Consider the following 17,675-nt stretch of genomic DNA (forward strand, 5'->3'; position numbering starts at 1 on the left):
CTAATTTTCTCGATTTTTCTCAGTTTCTAGAATGGCCTCAACCTGCGAAAGTTAGGCCACCGTGTTAAAATGGCTTAAAAGTGGTGGCCTAACTTTCGCAGGTTGAGTTCTCTAGGCCACCAACCCTTTTGGACCTGGAAATGACTTGATATTCATTTGGTATGATTTCTAGGCTATTTTGAAGGGGTGGCCTAACTTTCGCAAGTTGAGTTCTCTAAGAAAACGATTTGGAGATATTTTTGGAAAATTTTCGTAGTGCAAAATTTCCGGCGACTCCGTTTTTTGGGTCAAATTCTTGATCTTCGAGCATTTTGGGACTAGAAACTGAGCTTTTCAAGTATAATACTTGGCCACGCGTTCACTCAGCTGGCGAAATGCTATGAAAACTTTGAATTTTGGAAATTTTTAGGCCAAACGACCATTTTTAGGCCATTTGGGCCTTTTTTGAACTAAATAGTCAAATATTCTTGGGATTTTCAGTAAAATTTTATCACAAATCGATAAAGACTTACTTGAATTAATTTTTCGTCGATCGACTCGTCCAAATTTCCAGCGAAATCGGTCGAATTGGGTGAAATTGGAAAAAATTTCTGAATGAGAGAGTACACTCTCTCGCCGTCCGCAACTGCGCGTCGCAGTGTTTACACCCAATGCGCATTTCTCTGCGCGCACCGTATTCGGAGGCAAATTCGTCTTGACGGGGTTCAGTGATTATTTTTGATCGATTTGGACGGATTTTCGTGATAAAAATCAACAGAAATCCAAGGAGAAACACACATATAGTATGACATTGCAGATTTTAGGGTTTTATCGACACATCTGCTCTCCTCCGGCTCATTATTATGGCCTTGTTACTGTTTCAACGGTGTCGAAACGAATTCTGACCAGAATCTGGCTGAATTCTGACGAATATACGTCTTCTCGCTATTTACAGACCACGGTGTGGACCCGATCAATTTTTCCGATGTTTTTTGGCGAGATTTTATTCGGATTTTTATCGAATTTCCGTAGAAATTCATCGTCAGGCTTATAATTATAGCCTTTTAGTGTTTCGACAGTGTCAAAACGAATTCTCACCACCATTTGGCTGAATTCTGACGATTTTTTGTTATCTCGAATGTTTACAGACCACGATGTGGACCTGATCGGAATATTTTTTATAGAATTTTAGTCAAAAATCATTGTCAAACGAGGGAATCCTCTAGCTGTCTCTCACCTTTACACACTCTCTCATCCTCTGTGACGTCTCTCGGTTTCGCACACTCTCTAGCATCTCGATAATTTCGAAATTTTTCGAAATTGAATTTTTTTGATCAATTTTCAGCGATTTTTCACGATTTTGACTGGAAATCCTGATGAAAAGCAAGGAATAGTCCTTTGTAATAGGGCGAATACATGAATAGTGGCTTCAGATGACTTTTCAGCACACCTCGGGATTTTTGGAACTTTTCGGCTTCATTCATCGATCGATCGGATTTTAAGACTTTTTACGGTTAAAAATTGGGTCTGTAATTCATTATTAGCAAGAAAGAAGCGGAGAGAGAAGAGGAAATCGATAAAATAGGGTCTCAACACAACAGGGAAGTGGGGCAAGCGCAGCCACGCAAACAGCTCTCGGATTCGACTGGGTTCGTGATTTTAGGCCCATTTTTTAGAAATCAAATTTTTTTTTTGGAACTCCAACATTCACGGGACCGTCCGTCGATGCACCATGTTGACAGCGGATCCTCAGTCAGTCGAGACCGATCCTATGTCCTAACCTGAGAGTGCTCGCTGCGCCTGTAGCGCGCCCTAAAAACCTGAAAGTGTGTATGAGATAAGCGGTGCAAATACAAAACAGTACACAAAGTATCATTGACCCATTTATTAGAGAGAAAAGGATGGGGACAAGACAAACGGTAAAGACAATCAAAGGGGAAATACCAGCAAGAACAGAAAAAAGGGGGAATAATGGTGTAGGGCTAAAACCTGACGGCGGAGCCGCCAGGAAACCTTGCGGACCCACGAAACTGGAGCTGGTCAAACCTCTGATAGCCAAACGTACAAAAAGGGGGAAAATCTGGAAGTAAAATTGCCTAAAAAGTCCTTGGAGCTACCGGCGGCAAAGCGGTGCCCGGACGCAAGAGACGACTACGCGCGCGGAGAGTGCACGGCGCCTGTCGGCTGGCGTCGCGGGTCTCGCCACGCGGGTGCGCCTTTAAAAGGGTAAAAGGAGTGGTAATTCAAAAATGAATATTCGCATTGAATGAATGCGAGAAAGAATAATTTCACAGAATAATATCGGAAATAAGGGAAAATAGTGAATGAATAATCAAAGCAAGTAATTCAGGGGGGTTTTGCGGGGAAAATCTGTAGACCCTGAGTTACTCTGCTTTCAGGTTGACAATTATCTGCGGGGAACCCGGATTTTTGTCAAGAGACAGGGTAGCTCAGGCGGTGAGCAAGTTTGATTCAATTTATCTCGGTTCCTGTAAAAGATATCAAAAAGTTGTCAACTGATAAAATGTTTATCATCTTATCAGTAATATTTTATTAGTTTACAACTTTTTGATATGTCTCACTGTAACCGAGATAAATTGGGTCAAAATTGCTCGCCGCCTAAGCGATCTCTGAACTTTGAACCGATATATCTCGGCTCCCATAAGAGATATCAAAAATGTGTCAACTGATAAAACGCTGCTGATATCATGAGAAGCAATTTATCAGTTGACACATTTTTTATATCTTTCACAGGAGCCGAGATAATTGAGCTCAAACTTGACACTGTGTGAGGGGTTACTGTGGACGCAAATGAATCACATGGAATCACATAGAAATTTGTTTTTAGAGCTAAAGGTCAGAGAGATATCTAGGATTTGCTGCCACCCCAAAAGAAGTTGGGGGGTAGTTAAGAAATAATGTGTTACGTGGAGGATGCTATGGAGTTTTTTTAGATTGGGCAGAATTTGGGGGTGGGTGTGTTAATGATTGAGATTCCCCCCCCCCCCCCCCAAATCTTTCCAGTCCTATTCCAGAATTTTCCCCCTTGTTCCTTTTTTTTTTGAATTTTTGAAGTTTCCAAAAATTTCAGATGTCCCCAAGAGATCAAATCGTTGAAATCGAGGGTGCAGGAACTCCAATAATCGGTCTAAACCCATTCAATCCACCGCGAAACTTCGAGAACAATCCAGAAATTATGACGGAAGGCGAAATTTGCTGCCATGTCCTCTTTCTCTGCGTCCTCTCACTCTTTTTCGTTATTATCCTCTCTGCTATTGTTAAAATTATCGATCTGTAGCTAATAAATTGATCTTTTCCTTTGAATATCTGTGTTTTTCATAGAAAATCGGTCAAAAACAGTAAAAAATTCAAATTTCCGGCTAAAAATTTGAAATATTAACAGTTTGCTACCCTTCAAAGCTCATCTGACTCAATTTGAGCATCAATTTTTGAAATCCCCACAAAATTTCACCTTTAGACCCTTTTGTCTCGAGTCGCTATCTCATTTTTGGTTTTTCTGGGTTACTGTAGCCGCAAACACCGCAACAAACAACACATCTTACGACACTTCGTCTAATCTTGCTTATTTTTGGTGTCCAGGGGTAGTTATAGGCAGGCAACTTGAATTTGATGATGAATTTAAGATTAGATTCCTGTAGGGACCCGAAATTTTAATTTTTAGCAGTTTCCTACTTTTCAAAACTCATATATCTCAATTTAAACATCAAATTCGGAACTCTCACAAAATTTGACACTGAAACCATTTTGTTTCGAGTCGCCAGCTCATTTTTGGTTTTTTGGGTTACTGTAGCCGCAAACACCGCGCCAAACAACGTATCTTACGACAAGTTCTCTAATCTTGCTCATTTTTGATCTCCGGGGGTATTTTTAGCCGAGGAATTCAAATTTGATAGTGAATTTGAGATTAGATTTCTGTAGGGACCCGAAATTTGAACTTTTCGCTAATAAATCGATTTTTTTCCGGAAATCTGCTCAAAAAAACAACATTTTCTCTTTTTCAGCATTTTCGAATTTTAAGAAATATTTATTTCTTAGAGTAATTACAGTCATTCAAGGTTACAAGATAATTAATGATGAAATAGAAAAAAATCAATAAATCGATTTTTAGGTGGATGGGGAGGATGAGTGATCGGAAATCTCTACATCTGACTTTCGGCGGCAAATAAAGTATTCTGGGACAATTATAGAAAGTTCTCGACGACGAAGAGCCTGAAAAACTCAAAAATTAAAAAAAAATCGATTTTTTGTAAAATAAAGTTCTTTGACCTACCTGAAAAAAATGTGCAATATATATATTATAAAGATGCGAATTGGAGTTCGGGACCGTACCCGGAAAAAAGCGAATTAATGAAAAAAAATTGTATTAATTAATTGAAACATGTGTATTATACAAATTAGGTATAATTATGTATACATACAAATTGGCATGCTAGAAACTTGGCACAAAAGGAGGATTTTTCTAAATTCTGGAGATTTTTTGTGGGATTTAACTGCGAAATTTGAATTCAGGACGTTGAGAGCTTTGAAATGAGTATAATCATGACCTAATTTTGAAAATTTATATTTTTGGACCACCTATGCGCCTTTCAAGGCGACATTTCAAGTTTAAATAAACATAGTCGAGTTTGGGCTCATTTCGAAGGAAATTTCCTGCTTAATTTTTATTTGAAACGTAGAAAAATCTTAAATGAGTATAATCATGACATGCTTTGAAAAATGTTTGGGTCCCGACACGAAAAAAAGTGAAATTACCGTATCTCGGTCAGTTTTGCTTCGAATTTCATGAAAAGTATACGGTTTTGCTCATTTTCTCAAGAGCTTAATAACGACTATAATCATGACCTACTTTTAAGAGTTATCTATTTTTGCTTTTTTTGGCTCCCACCACGAAAAAGTTTAAAGCTACCGTAATTTTTTTAATTTTTGTTCAAATTCTATAAAACTGCTATCATTAAATTTCTATTGAAAAGTGCTTCAAAATGAATATAATCACGACCTACTTTTAAACATTTTCTATTTTGACTGCTTTAGGGTCTCGCCACGAATTGTCAAACGCTACTGTAACTCCCTTCGTTTTGCTCCAAGTTTGATATAACTTTCACCATTCTATTTGTTTTGAGAAGTGCTTCAAAATGAGTATAATCATGAACTACTTTTGAAAAACTTCCAAATTCAGACCCCTATGCGCCTTTAAAGTCGAAAATTCAAATTCAAAGAAACATAAGCATGATTATACTCACTTTGAAGAAAACTTCATGGTGAATTCAAATTTCGTATTTTAATCTCCCAAAAACCCTTCAGACTCCTAAAAAATCCCAATTTAAACATGCGTATTTCTGGGTGATAAAGAAAATCGCCGGCGCACACATTTTGGTGATATCGAAGCAATAGTTTGAAGTAAATTGCATGTAGTCGTTGATGGTGAAGACGTGGAATCGTCTTGATTGATTCCATTCGTACGTATAACAGCCAACGAGTGCCGAGAAGCCATGCGATTTTTTGTAGCTTTTGCCGTTTTCACCTGGGTTAAGTCTTGTTTCGTTTCGACGGAAAACGAGACGCCTGAATCTTCTCCAGAGATTGAGTGTTGTCCGTTGATAGCCTAGAATTAAAGATTTTCCAGAAAATTCCACACATTTTAAGCAAAAAATCATGAAAATCGGTTGGGGAATCGGGAAGTTATGATAATTTTTGAACAAAAAAAAAACTGAAATTTCGAAAAAATTGTTCTGCCCATATTTCTTTAAATTCACTTTTGAATTTTGAATAACTTGAATTTTTGAATTCAGCAAGTTAAGAGCTTCAAAATGAGTATAAACACGATGTACGTCCAAAAAATGTTGGGTCCCATCACGAAAAAGTGAAAAACTACCGTAACTTTGTGAATTATGGTTCAAAATTTATGACACAACTACCATTAGATTTGGCAAAACAAGAGCTTGAAAATGACTACCATCATGACCTACTTTCCTCAAATTTGATTTTTCCGACATCCTATGCGCCTTTAATCTCGAAATTTCAAATTTGAAGGAACATGGTCATGATTATACTCATTTTGAAGCTCTTAGAATGACAATTTTGAATTCATAAGAATTTTTGAGTGTTAACCTAAATTGATTGAGATACGAGTAAAACAAGGTTTCAGAAAAAAACATTTGAAGATAAGTAAAACAACCGTATTTCCTTTAATTTTGAGTTAAACTCAGATTTTTTGATGAATCAATGTTTGACATGTTAAGAGTTTCAAAATGAGTATAATCATGATTATGTTCCTCAAAATTCGAAATTTCGAGTTTAAAGGCGCATAGGGGGGTCTGAATTTCGAAACTCTAGGAAAATAGGCCATGATTATACTCATTTTGAAGCTCCTAATTTGCCGAGTTCAAAATTCACAAAATTGTGAAGTTTAGATTCAATTTTAAAGAAATATGAGCAAAAATATTTTTAAAATTTTAAAATTTTCTAAAAATGATCATAACTCCTCCATTTCCTAACCGATTTCGATGATTCTTGGCTTAAAATTTTTGGAATTTTCTGGAATTTTCTAGAAAAAATCAAAATCAACAATTACTGTACCTGCTTATTGCTCTTCCTAATCGCTCCCGACTCACAGTAGCCCACTTTCATTCGATCGATAATAAAACGAAGGACCTCTCTCCAAAGGATAATTGCCGAGTCGATTTCAGCAAATGACATTTCTTTGTGTTTTGTGAATCTGGAAAATCTATAAAAATTTTCAGAAAAAATCTGGAATTTTTGAAAAAAATAATTTTCCAAAATTTTCCGTTTTTCAAAAAAAAAATTCTTACTTATTATGAGATTTCATTGCTTTTCTGAAATGAAAAAGCACGCATTCTTTGAATACCGACCAGTAATGTGCGCTGAAAAAAAATCGATTTTTTTCTAGCAATTTCTAGAAAATTCTGAAATTTTGTTACCTGAATCCCAATTGCTCCTCGTGTTTGGCATGGATTTTTCCTAAATTCAGAAAAACCGCATCTAGCTGAGATGGATCGTCCAAATGGCTCATTGTGGACTCGATGACCTGGAAGTTTTCGAAATTTCTGGAATATTCTATAAATTTGGTGGTCAAAAATCATCAAAAACAGTTGATTTGCCGATATTTTCATTTTGAAGACTTATTCTTGCCGTATCTCAGTCAATTTTCGTCAAAATTTGAAAATTTGAAAAGATTTGAAATTGCCATGTTGATGGCTTTAAAACGAGTATACGCATGACCTACTTTTGAAAATATCGATTTTTGGACCCCTATGCCTTTCAAGTCGAAATATCAAATTTAAAGGAACATAGTCATGATTATACTCATTTTGAAGCTCTTAACATTTTAAGTAAAACTCAATACAAGTTTTAAAGTTTAACCCAAAATTGAATGAATTACGGTTGTTTTAATTATCTTCAAATGTTTTTTTCTGAAACCTTGTTTTACTCGTATCTCGATCAACTTTTGTTGAAACTCAAAAATTCCGCTGTTGTTTGACTCAACAAGTTGAGAGCTTCAAAATGAGTATAATCATGACCTACTTTCCAAAAATATCAAGTTTCGGACCCTCTATGCGCCTTTAAAGGCGAAATTACAAATTAAAAAGAACATGGTCATGATTATACTCATTTTGAAGCCCTAAACGTTAAAACGCCAGATAATTTAAAATTTTTTGGTTTGGTAAAAAATTGGCCGAGATATGGTGTAAACAATTTTTCAAGACAACCTTTAAAGGCGCATGAGGGATCCAAAATTTCAAAAATTTCAAAAGTTGGTCATGATTATACTCATTATGAAGCTTTTTTCAGTTTAACTCAAAATTGAAGGAATTACGGCGGTTTTACCTATCTATGTTTTTTTGCAGAAACCTTGTTTTTAACATAACTCGGTCAATTTTTGTTGAAACTCACAAATTCCGCAATCTTTTGACTCAACAAGTGGAGAGCTTCAAAATGAGTATAATCATGAACCACTTTCTTCGATTTTCAAAATCCGGACCCCCCTGTGGGGTTCATGCGCCTTTAAACTCGAAAATTCAAATTTAAAGGAACATATACTAGCTTTGAAGCTCCAAGCGCGCCAAACTCAAATTCACCACTAATACCTGCAAAAATCGAACTGCATGGAAGATGAACTCGTTGCTCTTCTTGTCTTCCCTGAAAAAAAAATTAAATCTAAAATCTACAGTAACCCAAAATCCTACTTGTAATCTTTCATCATAAACGAGAACATCAGTTTCGCATCTGGGGCTTGTTCGAAAATCATTTGAAATATGTTCACTGCCACTTGTTGCATGTCTCTGGAAACGTTTAATTGGCCAATTAATTTTTTGAAATTTAAAATTTAGAAAAACAAATCTTACTTGGAAACAATTCCCCATGACTTGTTGAGAATTTCTCTGTCTATTGGGGTGAGATGGGATAGAGATTCCATCTGAAAATAGGAAGCATATGTTAATTAGGGTTAATTAGGATAATTAACGAAACCTTTTCAAAGTAGGTCATGATTTTATTCATTTCGAAGCTCTCAACGTTCCAAATTTGGATTTATCACAAATTTTTTTTTTCAAAATGAGCCGAAACTCTATTATGTTTCTTCAAGTTTGAAATTTCGAGTTTAAAGGCGCATGGGTGTCCAAAACTAAATTTTTCTCAAAAGTGAGTCATGATCATACTCATTTTGAAGCTCTTGACAGATGAATTATAATGATACAATTTTATATAAGAGCTTTTGGAGCTAAACTGACCGAGATACGGTCATTTTGAATTTTAGGACTTTTCGTGGTGGGACCCAAAAATTAAAGTTTTTGAAAGTAGGTCATGATTGTAGTCATTTTGAAGCACTTGAAGAGCTAAACACAACCGTGTAATTTTCACAAAACATGGATATTTTCTGACAGAGATACGGTAGTTTGAGTGATTTTCGTGACGGGACCCAAAAATAAAAAAAATTCAAAAATGGGTCATGATTATACTCATTTTGAAGCACTTGAAGAGCTAAACACAACCGTGTAATTTTCACAAAACATGGATATTTTCTGACAGAGATACGGTAGTTTGAGTGATTTTCGTGGCGAGACCCAAAAATGAAAATTCCTCAAAAGTGGGTCATGATTATACTCATTTTGAAGCACTCGACAAATGAATTATGAAAATAAAATTTTCAGAATTCTTGGAGCAAACTTGACCGAGATACGGTACTTCCAACTTTTTCAAAAAATTTCGAATTTTTCAACAAAATTTTTTTCTCGATTTTTCAAAATTTTTGAGCTAAAAACGTGCAAAATCAAAGAAAAAAGTGTTTTATGAGAATCAAAAACTATTTTTTTTCTCCTATAATTTATGTATATTTTGGTCCTCAAATGTATAATTTACTCCCAGAAAATTCTAGAAAAATTGCGTTTCTCGGAGCAAGAGAATAAAAAAGAGAAGAATGAATTTCAGAGTCATTTTCAGAAAAATTTTCAGACAAAGAAAAAGACAAAAAACAATTTCGTTGGAAAAAATATGGGACCACTTTTCCTAGGAAAACAAACAATTTTTTTCCAATTCTCGGTTTTTTTTTAGGAATTCGTCAGCCATTTTTTATACATTGAGAAAAAAATTTCAGCGCAATTTTTCCATTTTCGGTCTGGATCATAAATTTTGAGCCGGCAAAAAAATTCCAAAAAAAAAATTTTTTTTTTCGGGAGAAAAATTTTTTTGACAGCTAGCTGTCAAAACCTTCGAATTTCTTATTTATAGATATATTCCACCATTCCGCCCCCTTTTTGGGAAAAAAAGACCAGAAAACTAGACGTTAGGGACCCAAAATCAGTTTTTTGTTTAGAAATTTAAAATTTCCGGGCGAAAATTTCTTTTTGAATTTTGAAAATTCTATATTTCAATTTTTTGAGTTTAGAGCTTCAAAATGAGTATAAACACGCCTATGTTCCTCTAAGTTTGAAATTTCGACTTTAAAGGCGCATGGTGGGGTCAAAAATCAAATTTTTCGAAAGTAGGTCATGATTATACTCATTTTGAAGCTCTCAACGTAAAAACTGCATATCTGGCAAAATTTTTGGCTTTGAACAAAAATTGAGCTAGTTACAGTAGTCAAAACTCCCCAAAGACCGGAAAAAGGAGCTGCAAAAACTACCGTATTCTCTTCAATTTTGAAATAAACTGGAATTTTTTGAAACATTCTTATTTAAAATGTTTAAAGCTTCAAAATGAGTATAATCACGACTATGTTCTTTCAATTTTCAAATTTCGAGTTTAAAGGCGCATAAGGGGGGTCAGAAATCGAAATGTTCAAAAGTAGGTCATGATTATACTCATTTTGAAGCCCTTTCCTTGGAAAATTCTAAAAACCTAAAATGTTATAATTTGTACAAAAACTGAGCGAGTTACGGTAGTTTGAAATGTATAATGCGCCTTTAAACTCAGAAGTTTAAATTTAATCCGGCAAATGTCACACTTTTTTTCAAAAAATATTGGGTTTCTCGATAAATGTGCCGTCAGCCAAAATTTCTGGGTTTTGGTCCATCTGAACACTTTTGGGACCAAAACTCAAGAAATTTTTTTTGAAAAGCTGCGAAATGCATTTAATGTGAAAAATGAGCAATTTCAAACTTCGAGAATGTTCCCCAAGGGGGAAATTTTTTAGATAAGGAACTTTTTTGTGGGAATTCAAAAATATGGCTTCAGAAAACCTCAAAATCTTATTTTTCCAATTTTCAGACTCTTCCAGATTCAAAAAAAAAATCGTAAAAAATAGAAAAAAAAAGAAAAATTGAGCCTTGGGGTGTTTTAAATGTAATTGAAGGTAATTGGCAATTTCGCTAGAAAAGAAGATTTTTCCCTTTTTTTCTTCTTTCTTTCCATTTTGTTTTCCTCCCGCTCTCTAAAGGATTAAGGGGAAGAAATGGAATTAGGTTTCCCCTCCTCGCAAATTAGAAAAAAGAAATTTTAATTGAAAAAATAAGTACCTTGTGACCAACAAGACACTATAAAAAGGAGTAAAAATGAAAACAAAAGAGTAAGCCCAATGCGGGGCTCGAACCCGCGACAACCAGATTAAGAGTCTGGTGCTCTACCGACTGAGCTAACCGGGCGGCATTGAAGAGAGAAGGCGAGTGCGTATAAGAATAGGGGGAGAGACAGAGGAGAGGGCGGGAGGGGTAGGCGAGAGGGGTAATGGTTAAGGAATTTGGGTTGTTTCGTTAGACCGATTTGGGCCATTTCAGGCCGTTTTAAGCCATTATAAGCTGATTATCTGCAATTTTAGGCTGAAAAAACTCAAAAAATTCATTAATTCACATAGAATTTGAATAAGGAATTGGATAAAAGCCAGAGGAATGTCTCAAAAAGAGAGATATGCAACAATGGAATTATTGGAGACAAAGACACAATGAAAATTTCAGCAAAAAAAAAAGAAAATGGCTAAAATTGAATTTCAGGGACAACAGAAAGGAAAAATCGTGTTCTGGATGATTCGAAAAGTCCAAAAAAGAAATTAGCGCTTCACAATGCCTAGCAAAGTGTCCAGACCCAAAATTGATCCCTCATCTTTTCCTTCATAAATGTTATCTCCTTGAAAACCGCCGAATGTCGCGTTGGCGAAATCCACAACTTTGATTCGGACCAGATTTTCGATTGGCGTTGATTCTAGAAGATAAATTGGGATTTTTGTGATTCCAATGGGGTTTTTGGAAGATAAAACTGTGAAATTTAAATTTACCACAAAATTTGCTTTCAAATGAGTATAAACACGACCATGTTCCTTTAAATTTGAAATTTTCGAGTTTAAGGGCGCATGAGCCGCGTGGGGGAGGCAAAATTTCAAAATCTTGGAAAGTAGGTCATGTTTATACTTATTTTTAAGCGCTTGACATGTGAAATGCAATGATGTTAAAATTTTTGATTTTGAATAAAAATTAAGCGAGTTACGGTAGTTTTCAACTTTGCAAATATCGACTTTAAAGGCGCATAAGGGGTCGGAAATCGAAATGTTGTAAAGTAGGTCATGATTATATTCATTAGAAAGCTCTTAACGTCAGCAATACGAAACTATCAAAGTATTTGAATTTAAACTAAAACTGAACGAGTTACAAAATGTTTGAACATGTTTTACTTTAAGAAAACGGTAGAACTACCGTAACTCTGTCAGTTTTCGCACAAACTGCGGAATTTTAAAAATTTCTTGTTTTTTAGATAAAAAGCTTCAAAATGAGTATAAACAAGCCCATGTTCCTTTAAATTTGAAATTTCGATTTAAAGGCGCATAGGGGGTCTGAAGTTCGAAATTTTCTAGAAGCTGGCCATGATTATACTCATTTTGAAGCTCTGAACGTGCCAAATTGAATGCTGTATTTTTCATAAAAATTGAGCAACAACTAAGTGAGCTATAGATCAAAAAAAAAGAAAAAATGCCCTTAAAAATGTTTGAAAGTTTTTAAACCACCATATCTCGGTTAGTTTTTAATCGATTTTTAACACATTATGCTCAAAAAATAGCAAATTTCATCCTAACTCCAAAAATCATAATCACCTTTGATTTCACTCTCAATAACAATGAGTAAACTGGCTCCAAACAGTCGAACCCTTTCGGTGTCGTTTAGCACACCTCGAATCGCCAATAATTTCGTTTGTACCAATTCCAAAACATTTTCAGGAACATCAAAAAATTGTTGAAGTGCTAGAAACAATTCAATTTTTCCCATTTGTCGTCCCTCATACTTATTGATTGAAATTTGATTTTGAGACTCGGATGGCGGACGTTTCATTCCGCATAATCTGAAAAATTATTTTTTTTTTTGGAATTTCGAAATCACAAATAGTTACCGTATCCCGAGAGCTGCAGACGTAGTCGATTGACACTTCGCAGTCATACATGCAATTTTGGCTACTGTAGCTTGATCGCCGTGTTGACGAGTTCCCAATTTCAGGTCCAAAATTCGAGGAGACTTCATACGGTACGTCAAATCGGACAAGACAATGAAGTTTCTGGAATTTGCTATGTTTTAGTAAGCCTAATCATGCTCCTCCAAGTATGTGTATGTCCCTTTAAGCTTGAATTTTCGATTTTAAAGGAGCGTGGAAATTTTCAAACTACCGTAACTCGCTTGATTTTTGTTCAAATTAAAAAAAGTTAAAAGTTCTGTATTTAAAAAATTATGAGCTTCAAGATGAGTATAATCATGACCTACTTTAAAATTTCGAATTTCGGGCCCCTATGCGCCTTTAAACCCGAAATTTCAAAATTAAAGGAATATGGTCATGTTTATACTTATTTTGAAGCTCTTCATTTGAAAATATGAAATTTAAAAAAAAATTTGTGGTTATCTTAAAAACTAACAGAGTTACGGTAGCTTGAAAGTGTTCTACATTTTGCATATGGAAGAAAATGTTCAAACTACCGTAACCCGCTTAGTTTTTTTGCCAAATCAAAAAATTTTTACCGTTTTGAATTCGTGAAATTAAGAGCTTCAAAATAAGTTTAATCATGACCTACTTTTGAGAATTTTAATTTTCGGAAAAGTTATGCGCCTTTAAAGGTGGATATGACAAACTTGATAAGACTATATCTCGGTCAATTTTATCTCAAACTCAAAAACTATAAACTATTTGATGTTCTGACGTTTAGAGCTTCAAAATGAGTATAATCATGACCTACTTTCGAAAAATCTCAATTTCCGGACCCCAATGCGCCTTTAAATGCAAAAATTTGAACTTTAAGGAACATGGTCATGTTTATACTCATTTTGAAGCTCTTAATCTTTAAAACTCAAATTTCAAACCGATCACCCCTAAAAATCAAACCTACTTTGACAGTTTCCTCTTATTCAAAATTGGTGATCCTTCGATGCTCTCGGGGATTACAACATTTTCCAGCTGATGCTGTCGACAATTCACACAACTATCATCGAATGTGCTCACAGAGCTCCCTTGGATTGTGCTACAGCATAATGGAGCAATCGATTTCAGGGATTTGGGCATTTTTTGATAAAAATAAAGTTCTCGCTCGACGCACGGCTTCAGGAGGTGTCCATTGGGAAGAGATGTGAATGGGGTGTGACCGCCGACCTGGAATACATTGCTCATCTTAACTTTGATTTAAAAAAAGGAAAAATTCTAGAAATGCTGGTTTTTAAATCGTTAAAAACGAGGGAAAACTGATCGAGTTATGATCGTTCATTGAAAATTCTGTAATATTTTTACTTTGTCGCATAACTTTCTTTAAGCTTAAAATTTTCGAATAAAAAATATATGTTTGAATTTGTCTTATTAAGAGCTTCAAAATGAGTATACACACGACTAGGCTCCGCTCACTTTGAGATTTGACTTTTAAAGGCGCAGAGGGGGTCCGATAAATGGAATTCAAGGAAAGTAGGTCATGATTATACTCATTTTGAAGCGCTCAACTTAATAAAGTCAAAAATTTAAGAAAAATCAGGTTTACACCAAAATTGGCGGAAATACGGTAGATAGAATTTTAGAGCCAAAAATGATATTCAAATTTAAAAGGAGCCTAATCTTTTTTATCTTTTATTCAAATTGAATTTTCATAACAGGTTCATGCTAAACGCGTTCAGAGCTTCAAAATCAGTGTAAACATGACCTACTTTTGAAATTTCATTTTTTTAGGTCCTACCGCGACAAGTCAAAAACTACCGTAACTCCTTTTATTTTGCTTTACATTCAGTGAAAAACATATCATTTAATTTGTCTTAAAAAACTCTTCAAAATGAGTATAATCATGACCTACTTTTCTTCATTTTCAAAATCTGGACCCCCTATGCGCCTTTATACCCGAAACTTCAAGTTTAAAGGAACATAGGCATGATTATACTCATTTCAAAGCTCTCAACAGGGCTAATTCAAATATTCTGTTAATTGTTGTAAGAAAGGATTACCTGATGGTCAAACGGCTTCAAAACATCCTGAACATTGACTGTGGCTCCATCCAGCGACGACGCTCGTTTTATATTCAAAACCATATCTGAAAATTTGAAAAATTTAGGTTGAAAAGTTTGCGAATTAGTTTAAAAATGACGAAAAAATGTGTAAAATACTTTTGTTCTGAGGAAAAGCTGAGCAAACAAGTCTAAGAAATCATAGGTAAATGAAAATGATTTTTTAAAGAAATTTCTGGAATTCAGGTTGTTTTTTAGGCTCAAAAAGGCCTAATAAGCCTGAAAATCCAAAAAAAAATCTCAAAAATTTTCCGAAAAAAGTTGGAATGTATTGACTAAAAATGATGCAATTCAGCTCAAAATAGTCCGATTTTAAATATTTTTTTTGCTTGAAATTTCTGGTTTTTCGGCCTAAAAAGCCTAAAATTCAAAATTTGAAGTTTAAAAAAACAAGGGATCAGTGAGAGAAACGTGCGAAAAAGACATGTGCTCTGCCTGTCTTCCCCCGGAATTTCGTCGGTTTGTATAGTAATTCGAGAGGAAAATCAACAAAAAAAATGGAGAGAAGGACAAAATCAGGTGAGCAATTTGAACAATTCACACACAAATAGACAGAGTGGAGACAATGAAATTTTGTGGTGGGAAACAATTTTTTTTTTGTGAAGGATGATTTTTTGTGAAGGAGAATCAGAAAAGTTTTGATCACTAAAACTACCACAACTCAGCCAGTTTTTGTGCAAATTTCAAAATTCTTAAATTTTCATATTTTGCAAGTTAAGAGCTTCAAAATGAGTATAAACACGACCATGTTCCTTCAAACTTGAAAATTTGAGTTTAGGGGGGTCCAAAATTTCGAAATTAAGGATAGCCCCCTATGCGCCTTTAAAGTAGGTCATGCTTATACTCATTTCGAAGCGCCTTTTGAAACAAACAAATTGATAGTAGTTTTGTTTTAAGGCGCATAGGGGGGTCGGAAATTTGAAAATCAAGGAAAGCAGGTCATGACTATACTCATTTTTAAGGACTTTCTAAAATAAATTGCATGCTATCTTTTTCACTGAGTTTAAAGAAAATTGAAAGGAGTTACGGTAGATTTAACTTTTTTGTTGTTATAGATGATCACTTTCAAACTACCGTAACTCAGTCAGTTTTTGTGCAAACTTCAAAATTTTGTAAAATTTGCATTTTGCAGTTTATGACCTTTAAAATGAGTATGATCATGACCATGTTCCTCAAAATTTGAACTTTTGAGTTTAAAGGCGCATGAGGGTGTTGAAAATCCCAAAAATCAATAAAAAATTCAAAAGTAGGTTATGATTACACTCATTTTGAAGCTTTTGACGTGTGAAGTGCACTACTGTAAGAATTTCCAAGTTTGAACAAAAACCAAACGAATTACGGTAGTTTGAAGTTGAAAAATTTAGCATGCGCCTTTAAACTGGAATATTCAATAAGTAGGACATGTTTATACTCATTTTGAAGCTCGTAACGTATCAAATTCAATGGTATAATTTTCACAAAAATCTGACCAAAACTAAAAAAGTTATCAATAAAATATCTAAAAATGTATAAATTTCGTCCCTAGGTATCTCGATCAGTTTAAACGCGACTTTCGAAATCTAAAAATGACGTGAGTGAGTACAAGATGTACCTGGGGACTAGTCATACTACTATGACGGATCAATGAAACAAGAGGAAGAGGAAAAAAGCAAAAACTTATGACTGCTAGACACACGGATTTTTGTTCTTTGTCAAACAACAACAAAAAAAGCGGACCCATCGTAAACCTGACGGGGGACCCATGGATGTTATGAGAGATACAACTGATGGGGCGTGGGTGCTTTTGGGATGAGAAGATAGGAAGAAATCAAGAAACAACATGTGGTGTGAGGGGAGATTTAGAAAAAAAACTGGAGATCAAAATAGAAAATATTGACCGAGACTAGAGCTTGCATCACTCCCTTAGTCTGATTTGTCTTGTTGAGAACTTCAAAATGAGTATACTCATGACTATGCTCCTTCAAGTTTGAAATTTCGAGTTTAAAGGCGCATTAGTGCCCTTGAAGTTCGAAAAGTAGGTCATGATTGTATTCGCTTTGAAGTCCTCAACACAAGAAAATTAAATATGTCAAAAATGTTCGTTTTGAGGAAAAATTGGCCGAGATATGGTCTAAACAATTATTTCAAATCCACCTTTAAAGGCGCATGAGGGGTCAAAAATCAAAATTTTTCAAAAAGTAGGTCATGATTATACTCATTTTGAAGCGATTTTCAAGACAAATAGAATGATATTATTTTCACAAATATCGAAGCACAATGAAAGGAGTTACAGTAGTTCTCGTGGCGGGACCCAAAAATGATGAAATTAACAAAGTAGGTCATGATTATACTCATTTTGAAGCGATTTTCAAGACAAATAAAATGATATTATTTTCACAAATATTGGAGCACAATGAAAGGAGTTACAGTAGTTCTCGTGGCGGGACCCAAAAGTGATGAAATTAACAAAGTAGGTCATGTTTATACTCATTTTGAAGCTCTAAACATGAGAAATTAAAAAACTTGAGTTTTATGTAATTTGAAACAAAAATTGCAGAGTAGTCATCTATTCAAACAATTTCTCTGGAAAATTTCAAAAAATTTCAAAAGTTTTCCTTTTTTTCAATTTTGTCGCCAAGTGACGCAAATGACTAATCCTATTAACATTATATAGGTGTCATTTTATAAATGACTATGTAAATACACAGATTATGCGTCATTTTTGACATTTGGAGGTCT

The 17,675-nt window shown here is 34.7% G+C and overlaps 3 protein-coding genes and 1 non-coding gene across 4 annotated transcripts; all 4 read right to left on the reverse strand.

The window, feature by feature from the left end:
- Nucleotides 1–5,320: 5,320 nt before the first annotated feature.
- Nucleotides 5,321–7,030, reverse strand: CBG11737 (the record flags this gene model as incomplete). Its single annotated transcript, XM_045243453.1, has 4 exons — nucleotides 5,321–5,602; nucleotides 6,577–6,715; nucleotides 6,810–6,881; nucleotides 6,939–7,030. The coding sequence occupies 4 exons, from the start codon at nucleotides 7,028–7,030 to the stop codon at nucleotides 5,321–5,323; spliced, it is 585 nt and encodes a 194-aa protein (XP_045100795.1).
- Nucleotides 7,031–8,102: 1,072 nt separating this feature from the next.
- Nucleotides 8,103–8,434, reverse strand: CBG11736 (the record flags this gene model as incomplete). The annotated part of the gene is made up of 3 exons (XM_002640941.1): nucleotides 8,103–8,157; nucleotides 8,205–8,300; nucleotides 8,364–8,434. Coding segments are annotated over 3 exons (222 nt in total), but the record flags the coding sequence as incomplete, so codon positions are not given.
- A 2,589-nt stretch (nucleotides 8,435–11,023) lies between these two features.
- Nucleotides 11,024–11,096, reverse strand: CBG28494. The gene has a single exon. It is a non-coding gene (tRNA).
- Nucleotides 11,097–11,497: 401 nt separating this feature from the next.
- CBG11735 lies at nucleotides 11,498–14,981 on the reverse strand (the record flags this gene model as incomplete). The annotated part of the gene is made up of 5 exons (XM_045243454.1): nucleotides 11,498–11,649; nucleotides 12,533–12,777; nucleotides 12,826–12,987; nucleotides 13,808–14,067; nucleotides 14,898–14,981. 5 exons carry the CDS (start codon nucleotides 14,979–14,981, stop codon nucleotides 11,498–11,500), a joined length of 903 nt encoding a protein of 300 aa, XP_045094645.1.
- Between the last annotated feature and the right edge of the window lie 2,694 nt (nucleotides 14,982–17,675).

The sequence above is a fragment of the Caenorhabditis briggsae genome, assembly GCF_000004555.2.
Source record: "Caenorhabditis briggsae complete genome, chrIII, whole genome shotgun sequence".
Lineage (NCBI taxonomy): Eukaryota > Metazoa > Nematoda > Chromadorea > Rhabditida > Rhabditidae > Caenorhabditis > Caenorhabditis briggsae.